The sequence below is a fragment of the Octopus bimaculoides genome, chromosome 5 (assembly GCF_001194135.2).
Source record: "Octopus bimaculoides isolate UCB-OBI-ISO-001 chromosome 5, ASM119413v2, whole genome shotgun sequence".
Taxonomy (NCBI): Eukaryota; Metazoa; Mollusca; class Cephalopoda; order Octopoda; family Octopodidae; genus Octopus; species Octopus bimaculoides.
In genome coordinates, this window is record NC_068985.1 from 76,417,383 (window position 1) to 76,430,464 (window position 13,082).

The 13,082-nt window shown below is 35.1% G+C and overlaps 1 protein-coding gene across 3 annotated transcripts in view; it reads right to left on the reverse strand.

Annotated features, from left to right (window-relative positions):
* LOC106881248 (uncharacterized) overlaps positions 1-13,082 on the reverse strand; it is a 276,422-nt gene that overhangs the window by 15,520 nt on the left and 247,820 nt on the right. For all 3 annotated transcript variants that reach the window (XR_008264114.1, XM_052967796.1, XM_052967797.1), the window contains exons 51-52: positions 5,245-5,379; positions 2,541-2,601 (exon numbers count right to left, since the gene is read on the reverse strand). Coding sequence is in view for 2 of the 3 variants with exons in the window: in XM_052967796.1 (XP_052823756.1) it covers positions 2,541-2,601; positions 5,245-5,379 (196 nt within the window). In the remaining variant the exon portion in view is untranslated. The remainder of the gene's footprint in view (positions 1-2,540; positions 2,602-5,244; positions 5,380-13,082) is intronic.

Here is a 13,082-nt window from a genome sequence, read left to right on the forward strand (position 1 = left end):
CCCGCACATGAGCCAGCCCAGGGGCACTGGCAACGATCCCACTCGAAAGATTTCATGTGTCGCCCGCACATGAGCCAGCCCTATCAAAAGTAATGCTTATATATTCATATTATTTTGAATTACTCATGTATTATCTGACAGCTTTCAGAGTTCAATGATGTGACTGTTTATGTTTAGAATGACAAATGTTGGGTAGGTGTGAGAGGCTGGATCTGGCCAGTTTGAATGCAAAACAGTAAGATTATTTGGGCCAGATATGGCCAGTTTAAATGCTAAAGGGTTTAGCTGGTTGGTGAGATTTAAAGGAGATCTATTTATTATCTGCAGTACATTGAGCAGCCACAAAGAGACACATTTCTCAACCTGTTTACTTTTGGAGACCCCTTGAAATATATTCTATAATTCAAAGTACCCCTACATAAAAATTTTTATAACAATTTGTGATGAACAACAGAAGTAGTACTAGGTCAACATAGTAATCTGTGAATCATACTTAAAGCATTTGATCTTCATCAGTAGCAAATATCTACTAGCAACTACATGCTAAGACAAAATAAGCCACTACTGATATAGTAAAACAGTGCTGGCTAATCACAACATCAGTGATTTTGTCTTAGCATGCAGTTATTAGTGGATACTTGCTACTAATAAAGCCCAAAGAGGCAAGGATACATATTTATCAATGCCACCACTGCTGCTGGGCGATTTTTATCTGATACTGATATATTTTTAATTCTATACATCCTTAAGAGATAGATACCTTCTCAAGATAAATATCACAGTTTATCAGGCTCTCAACAATGTACATGCTGCTTTTAAAACATTTTACTAATATTTTGTCTTTCTCTTTCAAAAGGCTGAAACTAGTTTATGCCAAAAATAACTGAAGTTTTTCTTAAGTTTACTGACAATACGAAAAATAAAAAAAAAGAACAGAAATCAGACAGCTTGTTCACAAAACTTCTTGATAAGGATTTCATTTGGACAATAAAATATCAAACATATCAAGTATTCACAAAAAAATATATATATATATATAAATGACCAGCATTGTATATAAAGCATCAGATTTCATGAAGAAATTTTTGAGAAATTTCATCCTAACTAAAACATTATCTAGACTAAATTATTCAGTATTTCCCAATTAAGAGGTGATTCTTTTTCCTCTGGGGTTTCCTTACCACCTAAAGATGTCAGGATTTCCCTACTTTAGGGAATATATTGTGCATCATAATCCTCATTTAACTACTGCTTTGCATGTGCATGTATAATAAAATTTTAAATATAGAATTAAACACAAAAATAATTTGAAAAATATATTTGAATTTAATTAGTCTATTTGTCACATTTCAGACAACTCCCAGTCACTTTATAAGGACACCAAGGCTTCCAGGAAAATGTGGCTGAGAAATACTGGCATAATGTTTCCTCATTGGCTCCAAGAGTTTAATAATCTGTTGTCAGTGAATTTTATGCCAGAGTTTGTTGTCTGTCCCCTGTAGTTTAGTAAACTAGGCCAAGTAGAATGAAATGTACTGTAAGAATTTTGACTTCTCATTAGAAAAATTACTTTTATAACTTTAGCAGATCCTCTGACTAAATTTTAAAAAGGGCAGTGCTTATGACCTTTTTTTGTATGGTATCCAAAATTGATTAGAGAAAGAAAGGAACTCATGGATTATTGTTAGGCCAAAAACCTGATCTCAATACTTTTCATGAAATGGGCTCTGCTCAAGGAACCCAATGACAAGGCGGTGGTGCTAAACCCAATGATGTATTACATTTAGCAACCTCTTAAATTCTTGACCAATGAATCTCAAGTTAGATACTCTGAACTAGCATAAAAGCAATTGAACTAATCATTTTCCGTTTGACTGTTTAGCTAGGTAGAGACATAGGATCATAGCTAATTTATTCAAGACTTTTGTCATGTTGTTGGTAATGTAACGTTTTTCTTAGCTCAGACGTCAATAGATAAGTTTTCTTGGTGCAGTCTTCAACCTGATAATGCAGTGGTTCCATTTTGGTGGGTAATACCTTCAGAGTTTGTTCTATCAGTCGGCTCATAATGTTGCATTATCCCTGTTTCATAACTGGTCCCTTCCTCAGTGAGTAGAATTTCAAGAGTAGAACATACAAGGATCATGAGCACAACCAAGCCTTCTCAACAACAAATGGCATAAAACATGCATTAATTTTTGATGATATATATGTATGTTTAGCAAGTTATTTAATCTAAGATTCTATGTTGAAATTATAATGGTTTGTCCAGATTTATAAATCTGTCTTATCTAGGGTTAGCTCTTCATTCCCTCACTCAGTCTGCTTCATTTTTATCTCCCATTCTCCATCCATTTTTTCACTCTGTCTCTATCTGTCTCTGTCTGCCTCTTTCTCTCTCTCTCTCTCTCTCTCTCTCTCTCTCTCTCTCTCTCTCTCTCTCTTCTTTCTCTAACTCTGTCATTTACTTTCAATTTTTTCTATGATAATGGCACACAAAATGAAGGTAAACTGATAACAGAAATAAATGTATATTTTACCTGCTTGGCGTCTTCCCATTGCCAGTAATGACTATTGGTGATATTTTTTTAACTTTGTTGCCTATAAAATAATAAAAATTTATTTCTGATTATACAATGGTATAATGATCATCTTATTATAAACATTAAAACACATACATATTCTGTTACTTTATTTATTATAGTTTTTTCTGGTAATAGAGGAATATAATAGCAGTTTAAAGGGGTTTTTTTTTTTTGTACATATGTTCATTAAAACTCTACTTCACTGCAACTCTTAAAATTCAAAATATATTATTTACAGTCACATATTTGAACTAGTATCATCTTGATAGTTACTCTCTAAGCTTCTTCCGTTGCTAATAATATTCAGTAATTATCTCCAAATTTGGAGCCAAACCCTTCATAGAATTCATGGGTGTGGACTGTAAATTATTCTCATTCCACTGTCAATGCTTTAGATACACTTCTCTTAGTTATTTTCCTGCTTCTGACATTTCTTGCTCATTTTTTCAAATCAGAGTATAAATAGAGGCAGGCGTGGATATGAGTGGTAAGAATCTTGCTTCTCAACCATATGGTAGTGGGTTCAGTCCTTGGGCAAGTGTTTTCTATTATAGCCTTGTGCCAGCCAAAGCCTTGTGAGTGGATTTGGTAGACAGAAACTGAAAGAAGCCTACTGTATATATATATGCATAAGAACAAAAACAACAAAGCCCTTTGAATTTAATAAAGGATTCAGTTTGAAATACTGTAAACATTACCAAATATAACAGGCACCTGCAAAATGTCATACAATGACCAAAGCATTAAAAGTGTAACAACCAAGATGAGGGAAAATGTCAGTGTATAATGATGTTAATCCCTATCTTAGATATCTAAGACATTCCGACCAAAATAACGTGCGTGTGCGTGTGAGTGTGTGTGTGTGTGTGTGCACACGCGCATGTGTGTGTGTGTGCATGAGCATGCATGTTATGTATGTAAGTTCTTTATTTATATTGTTTGAAAAGTGATTTGATTTGAGATCATGCGTCATGCCATGACTATGTCAATTGTAGAGTCTTTGTACTCATTAAAATCACATTTACATTGTTATATATCTATTTACACTATATTATGATTTTTGATAATAATTGCAAGCATCAAATATGTATATCTAATTATATTAGGTATCACAGTGTTTTAAGTTTCGATATCATTTATGACCTGATCACTGGCAATTCTTTTCCCTATTATCTATAAAATTAATCAGTAATGGAAATATCATCATTAAATTATGTAAAATTCTTTGTAAAAGACTAGCTGTCCCTAACAGAAAAATTATTAAGCTGCCTTTCAATGTCTGTAACTTGATGTAACAAAAAACAGGGAAAAAATTTACACTTGGTTCATTTAAACAATAACAATAGATTATCCTATAAAGTGGAGAGAATCTCAAAATACAAGCCATGTCAGCAAGATTATTATACAGTCTGTCAATTTTACATCTGCTTAGTGCAATATTTTTAACAAGTATTTTCTATCCAAAGAACTCTTAATCTCTTCTCTGCATTTTGCATTTGTGTTGAGTTGTTAGGGTTTCCCAACTTAACAACAGAATGCTAACTAAAATTGAATTTAAACACTTAGCTGAAATATATAGAGCAATCCATACCAAATAATACCAAAATAAAAAGCAGAAAAATTATGATTTAACCTTCCCATAATTCGATCTTTTTGTTACCATATTTCTGTTGAAATACACCCTCTTTATTTCAATTAATTTTGAAAATAATCACGAATTTACTAAAATGTCTTGATCATTACTAATCTAGTGGTTGCAACATAAATTAACATGGAAGCTTAATGGGAAATTTTATTTAGATCACCTTAAAATGGGAAGTTTGCATCAGAAGCAAAGACAGTTTTGGGTTGGTATCAAAAGAGTTAAACCATTCCTAAATTTTACTAGAATCTTCCATTCACTAATTAGTATGCTAATTTTTGTATTTCACATATATCTCGCAGAATCTTTAACAAAAATTCTGTGAAGGCCACTTGTAGCAAAATAAACAACATAGGATTATAAATCTTTAGCCACAGCTAAAAATTTTATGGCATTCTTTCATTTATGACTACTAAGGTTCTGGTTGATCTGATCAATGGAACAATCTGCTCGTGAAATTAACATCCAAGTGGCTGAGTACTCCACAGACATGTATACCCTCAACATAATTCTCAGGGAGATTCAGCATGACACAGAGTGCAACAAGGCTGGCCCTTTGAAATACAGGTACTGATGTTTAAGCACAGCATAAACATCTCAACCTAAATGCATTGCTAAGAAACTTGGATGCATATCCAAAGAAGAAATAGTTATTTTTGGATAGAAAGCACCTGTCAAAAGAAATAGTTCCTTATAAGTTGTGAATTACTTCTCTTTACTTATGCCTCAAGTGTATATGTTAATCATGATATAGACTTGCTTTTCACTATCATATAGCGTGGTCATCTGATTGATTCAACATTCATGAAAATTAAAGTAATGACAAAAGTCGTCAGTTCAATATAAATAATTATACTCTACACATCTACACCATATATCAAGTATTTTCTGTCTTGTTCATCAAGATACAAAATCCAAATGAATACAGCCTTATTTAAATACTACCAAAAATCTTCTCTGTTACTCAAATCTACTAACCTACCACCCAGTAAATTTATATACATAAGGATTACTTACCACAAGGGCAACGTTTTTTCAGATGCTTCCAGAAGTAAGCCACGAAAATTATCACCAAAAGCAATAGAGTTAGGACAACTACTATAATAACAATTGCAGTTGTACTAAGTCCAGCATTATCACTTTTTTTCTCCCCTGGAAAACACCAATACATTTATTGATTAGTTCTGGCTTCTAGTTTGAATAACAAAGATAATATTCACTTATAATGAACTTTTGAGTTCAAGACAAATAGTAGAATAAATTTTATGTCATGTGAAAGAAGAGAAATATGATGGTTCCACTAAAATCCTTTACTGTATAGAGATTATGTCCACTAGTGTTGCAGGGTAAATAAATTTATCAATGCCATAAGGCAATGAATTCGTAAAGACAATAGAGTGTCAGATAGAATATTTTATAATCATTGTTTCTGTACTTTATGCTATAAGTTCAAATCCTGCCAAGAAATTTTTGTCACTAAGATTCTTTTGTCCACAACAAATAAAATACCTGTCCAGAGTGGTGGGTTAGTACAATTATTAACGTTTCAGATGAAGTTTCTTGTGTTCACTGTTCTAGGTTGTTTATTTTATGAGTTCAAATTCCATCTCTTCTCATAAACTTCACCATGCTAGGAATGATGTGACAACAGGCTAACAAAAGCACCTCCATGTTGAATGTAGATTAATTCAGAAGAATTAGATTTATCAGGTTATCCCATAAGTTCTGTCTGAATTTTGAATAAAGAAAACAAGTGATCAAATGTTATATTTAATTGAAATTTAATCATCAATGTACCTTCCCTGATTATCTATGACTTCCTTCTATCTATTTACAAGCTTTTTTAATCCCATCAACATAAAACTTTATTGGTTTCAAAGCGAAGAACTCTGAAATGTCAGTTTTGGCCTCCTCCTGGCTTGCGAAAGTTATGTCCCCCGAATGATTCTGTAAACTACGAAACAAATGGTAGTCTGAAGGAGCAAGGTTGGGAGAATAAGGTGGATGAGGAATTTTTTCCCAATGAAGCTCTTCGATCTTCTGTGATGTGATCTTTGCAGTGTGGGGTCGTGCATTGTCCTGATGAAACATCTCTCCTTTTCAATTCACTAAAGCAGGTCTTTTTTTCTTCAAAGCTTGGTTCAAACGCTCTAATTGCTGACAGTAGACTTGAACATTGATTATTGCATTAGGTGGTAACAATTTAAAGTGAATTACTCCTTTGCAATCCCACCAGATAGAGAGAAGAACCTTTTTCCCATGAAGTTACCTTCTCGGTTGTGGTTGAGCCTTTTCCTTTTACCAAGCTACTGTTTACGATGTTTAACATTTCCATAAAAGATCCATTTTTGGTCACCAGTCACAAGTCTACCAAAGAGGGTGAAATGAGTTTGTGAGAATGGAGAAAAGAGCAGATGTCAACTCAGGATTTGCGGTTGCTTTCGGACAATTCATGAGGCACACATTTTCCAAGTTTAGGAACCTTTCCAAGTTGTTGAAGATGACAATGAATAGTTGTATGGTTTGAACTAAGCTTTATTGCCAATTCTTCAACTGATAATGCAGGATTTTCTTCAAGTAATGCCTTAAGGAGCTTATCCTCAAATTCAACTGGACGTCCTGTTCGATCTTCATCTCCAAGGCTGAAATCTCCACTTCTGAATTTTGCAAACCATCTTCTGCAAGTTCTTTCATTCAAGCATTCTGTCCCATAAACTGAGTGTGTTTTGAGTCACTTCAGCTGCAGAGTTTCCTTTTTTGTTCTCATAAAGCATTATGTGCCTCAAATGCTCTTTGGATACTTCCATGTTAGAAAGGGTTTTAATCAAAGAAATTTTAATTCTATTATTCTGTAAAACAATATTTAATAGGTTAAATGTACACAAATGCATAAAAATAATTTTTAATTCCATTAGACATTCTAAAATACTATTAAATTTCATTCAATTTCAAAAAGGGTAAAATCGGACAGAACTTATGAGATGACCTGATATTAGGTCAAAGTTAAATCAAATTTGAAGTTTACTTCATATACTGGTTTAATGGCCTATTAACTCAAAGCAAGATGTTATCAACATATATAAACTTTATAGAAATAGCTGTTGAGTCTCTTTCTCTGAAAGAAGTAACTCAGCTAATAAAAATAACAGTTAAATCTTTCCCACACTCTCTCTCTCTCTCTCTCTCTCTCTCTCTCATTACTCTCAGACATCTTAAAAATAAAGGAAATATGTATTTGGTAATGCTCTCCTCAGTACAGTGTCTTCAGATAAAAGGACCAAAGGCAAAGTTGACTTAGGCAGGAGTTGAACTAGGTTCTCAAAGTGTTGGTGTAAAAGACTGTAAAGCTACGACAGTCATAACTGGAAAGGGCTGGTCAAATGTTAGCATGATCAAAGATGAGCTGGAGCTAAAACAAAAATACATATTGCAGTTGATCCAAGTGAGCCTCTATATAATCACTCCAGCAACTAGAAATATCAGCTAAATCTCTTTATCTTTACCAAATTGCACATTATATCTTAAATCAGGAAGGACACAATAACTAATAAAGCTATATTTGAAAAAAAAAAGACACGATTAGGAAGGTGACAGGGTCATCAAGGAGCAACAACAAACAACAACACCATCAGTAACACTAAACAACAACAATATTTTAATCAATGATCAAACAAGTAGAAACATTTGCTTGTTTTTCTTGAAGACATTCACACACAAAAGTGTCTGTTTGTGTGGATGGGTGAAAAATAGCATTAGGGGTAACAAGATTTCAATAGGGCAATCACTGGTTCACTGTATTTATGACAGTGAGGGTAACAAGGGAACATACAGTCACTTGTCTAAGGTGATACCCAGAGGGATTGAACTCAGAATTACGAATTTGTGGAGTGAAATGCTTAATAACATAGCCATTACTTGTGGCCAAAGATTATGCTAATAATTTGTAAATTCACAATTGTTAATAGTATTGTAGTAATGCTTTGACAGGGAAGCCACTGGAGAATGGAATTGTGATGTCATACATACTGAATGCTAAGTAAACATTCTGAAAAGCAAGGTGCAAGAAGGTGATAAATATATAGACCAAAGGTGGTAGTTGATAATTTAGAGGCTTGTAATATTCCTTTGGAGAAATCGCATTTTTAATGCATGTGGTTGTGTGGCAAGAAGCTTGCATGTGCAAACCAGAGTGGTTATTGTAACCATAATGACAACACAGCTAAATTTAGCACTGTTGTGGATTAAGTCTACAAAAAGATATTAGCAGTGCAGCCTGAAGGTAGGGGAAATTTTGTTTTGGGGGCACAGTGGGGGTGAATTACTCGTATTTTATTGTTATTTTTCACTAGTAAGGTATCTCCACTGGTCGTGAGGCAATTTTGTTTGCCTTTGGTTGCGTTGATTTTGTAGAAAAACTCTTAGGGGGTTTATCCCACAACGCAAGAACTTTTTCTATTGAAAATTTTTTTTCCTGAAGACTAATGTAACTGGCTTTTTGTTTCTGTTCAAGGACATTTAAGCACTGCTTGCTGTTAACTATATGGCGAACACCAGGTTTTGTGAATAAAATTATTTGGATATCGTGAAGTACCTATTTGAGATTACCCAGGCCTGGCCAGGAGTTCGAATAGGCCAGAGGACAGTGGACATTTAACTGTGCATTATTTCCTTTTTTTGAAACTGTTTTTTTTCCTTTTCTCCTTTTTTTGTTTTAATTTTTCTTCTACAGTTAACTGTGAAAATGGAAAAAATAAATAATAGCATTACTTTGGAGTGGGAGATCAACCCACCCAAAGAATGGATGAAAGATTTGGAGGAGAGGACGGTGGTTCTGAGGACCTATTCAGGGTCCTTGGACATCATTGTCCCCTTTTCCAGACCAGAGATAGAAGAAGAGCTGGCGGAATATATGCTGATGATAAGGCATATTGCCAGGGGTCCCAAATATGCAACTGTATGGTTGCTGTTCGAAACCCTGGAGATGTCATGTAAGTTCGCCAGTCAGCCCCTGGAAGGAGAAAAGATTTTGTTTCTCTCCTCATATTGTGGGAGAAAATGCAAGCATGTGTGGGTGTGTGGGTTGCCACCAGGGGTTAAGCCCGAGTGGATAGCAGAAACTATCCATAAATAATGTCGAGATGGAAGTGGGGTTAAGCGCCCGGGTAAACCGGAGGACTCCTCCCCTCAAACCGGAAAAAAGAAAAAGAAAAAAAGGAAAAAAATGGCGTGCTAACAGTTGAGCTGCTGACGGACGTTGAACCATTGTTGGTGGGAATTGTGCCACCGATGGCGGAAGTGGTTACCTCATCTCCAGAGGAAGAGGAATTATTGGTCTTCTACAGAGGCGGAGAGGTGGAGGAGGTGTTAGAAAAGCACCAGAAGGGAGTAACTTTAACCTGCACACGTGATCCCGAATGTCCTCCGCAGATAGCTGTGGAGGTCATAATGTCCGTGTTGCATAGGTTGAAGGCTTAATGAGGAATATCACTTGTGGCATGGCGATGCCGACACATCAACCGCCTTGTGCTTAAATGAGGTGTGGGCAATGGCGGAAGATGTGGTCACAAGCGATGCTGGGGTGGAATATGGATAAAAAGTTGAAAAGCCTCAATGTTATGAATTGAGGAGGGGTTTGAAACCTTATTTTGTTTAAACAAAGTAAGAGGTGTAAGGCCTCCTTTTTGCATCAGTGAACATTACGAACAATGTAAGAGGCTTGTTGCCTCATATATAAGACAACAATGTTTTCGGGGATCAGACAGTCAGTGGGCACTGCTTGTTCCCTCCATTTATTCATTAATCATCATTTTTTTCATTCACATAACATTATGTCTATGTCCAGCCCGCAGCTTCCTTTTTCTGTATGAGGCCTTTATGGCCAATCTTGATGAAATAAAGAAGCTTGCTTCCTAACCATATGGTTTTCAGTTCAGTCCCACTGTGTGGCACATTGGGCAAGCGTTTTCTACTACAGCTTCGAGCTGATCAAAGCCTTGTGGATGGATTTAGTAGTTAGAAATTGAAAGAAGCCTGTCACATATATATATATATATGTATATGTGTGTGTTTATGTGTGTGTTTTTGTGTGTGTGTGTGTGTGTAGACAAATGAAGTTTGTTAGACCTATATAGTTAATGTTCTGCTTAAACTGCAAGTCAATGATTGAAATAACAGTGAGATGACCTTAGTCTTAGGTGCATGCCAAACACTTTTAAAGGAGTGAATAACTGGTAAGTGATTCAAAGGGTTTGTTGAGTTACAGTTTTTAGTGATCCCAACAATAAGGCATGACAGAGAACCTTTGATGAGTGCAGAGAATAAGCTTTGAAGACAAGACATCATATTCATGTTTGTCTTTCATTGTTGAAAATATCCAAGACATTGAATTGGCTTGCATGTCTAGTCTGGTGGATCCAGAAGTGGCTTATGAAATGTTTTTGAACCAAGAGTCTTCTACCTGTAGGTCATGGATGGAAAAGTGCAGCATTTTTGGGCATTGATAGCTCAAGCTTTGAAGAGTGAACACTTCTCAACAACAGCAGTTTATTTTGCTTTCAGCTGTTTTGGACACCACTGTCAATCAGATGGTACCAGTTAGATTGGTTTTAGGCTAGTAACTCCTATGAGTCAATTACAATTTTGAGGCCTTTTAAAGGTGTTTGTAAGTAGTATACTTTTGAGCACCCTCAGAAAAGTGATATCATATTAATGGAAGTAGAAGAAGAGAGGAGGGTGTGAATGATAACATCTTCAGAAATTTCAAGATTGAATATTACATCAGAATGACAGTACTTTAACATATGTGGGTAGGTGTCATCAGAATATGGTCCTAATCAAAACATATACATACCAAAACACACACACACACACACACACACGCACACACATACACAGATACATACATATATATATATATATATATATATACACACACACACACATATATATATATACATACACACACACACACACACACACATACATATACATGTACATATATACTATCCTAACTGTAGAAATAATACATCCATCTTTACATTCTGAGTTCAAATTCTACCAATATTGACTTAGCCTTTCATCATTTTGGGGTCAATAAAATAAGTACCAGTTGAGCACTGGGGTCGATCTATGTGACCTATTCCTTCCCTATAATTTCTGGTCTTCCACACCAACACTACAACCATTAACTTACATGTATGATCTTCTTTTTACCTCTTCCAGCACTACAACAACAACAACATACATTGCTCTGATCAGAGCAAACTGCATATCCCTGGCAACCAAACTCATATGAAGCATCATTTTCTCCTCCTCTTGTCAACCTACAGAATCTTATGCTAAATACTCAGTTCACAAATCTCTCTGGAATTCTCTCTGTGCCTACATCACTACTGCAAACCCCAACCTACAGAAGTTCATCAACTGCACATCAACATCAACAACTTCATAAATCACTGTAGAAACTTGCAAAAACCATGGGTGTTGCTGTTCTTCTCCTGACTAATTTAAAACATATGAATAAATATGAACAAACATGTGTTTGAAAAATCTGTATAATTCATATTTATGTACACATTTTTCCAACCTAAATTTTATATTATTTTATAAAAATACAAACTATCATTATCTTTATTATTTTCTTCTTTTATTTTGTAAATTTTGTGGTTGTCATTTTGTGGTTGCTACTTCCAGCAATTAAATTGTCTGTTTACCCAGGTTAGTTGTGACCAGCCTGACAGCCAAATCATCTTTACAAAAACAGAACTGTCGAAAGATATATATGGTCACATTTATAAATATTCAACAAATGGGAAATGAGTCACAGATAGAGCCTCCATGCAGGCACTTTATAGGCTAGAAATAGCAGTAAACTTTCACTTGAGTCAGATCCTACCATTTTCAAAAGACACATTCTCTCTCTCTCATACACACACACACACACACACACACACACACACACACACACACACATACACATACACACACACACACTGGATCACTTTTTTCTAACACTTCATCAGGGAGAAAAGAAAAATGTCTGTGACCCATTGTTGTTTCTTGGCCTCTGAAACTGGTGGAAGAAAAGAAGGAAACTGGAAACTTGGTTTGAATGCTTGCAATGCACTGAGCTTTGTTAAACGTACCTAAAGGCTCAGTAGTGATATTAGAAAAAGAGATGGTTTAAGTCTACCATCTATATTAGATTGCTACCCATAGCAGTCCTAGATACACTATGCTGAGAAAGAAGAGAAGTTGGGCTGGTCATTGCCGGAAAGCCTTTCACTATAAGACTGTTCAGCTACAGCTGCTCTGGGTCTAATCAACAATACCAACAATATTGATAAAATTTTGCTTTTGGTCAAGATGATTTATTTATCATCATCATTTAATGTCCATTTTCCATGCTGGCATGAGTCAGATGGCTTCACAGGAACTGGTAAACTACACTAGGCTTCAGTCTTCTGTTTTGGCTTGGTTTCTATGGCTGGATGCCCTTCATAACACCAACCACTTTACAAAGTGTACTTCGTTCAAATTGTATTTAAAACAATGATAATCTAAAACAATGATAATTTATGTAAGCTGGTTTTTGTATATAATATACAGGTTAGCATATATTATAATGGATGAAGGGATGATTATTGAATGTTTATTATTTTGATATTTTGATATTTTTAATAATTTTTCTATCTTTATAAAATAAGTATTTCATCATCGTTTAACGTCTGCTTTCCATGCTAGCATGGGTTGGACGATTTGACTGAGGACTGGTGAAACCGGATGGCAACACCAGGCTCCAATCTAATTTGGCAGAGTTTCTACAGCCGGTCGAACTATCCAACCCATGCTAGCAT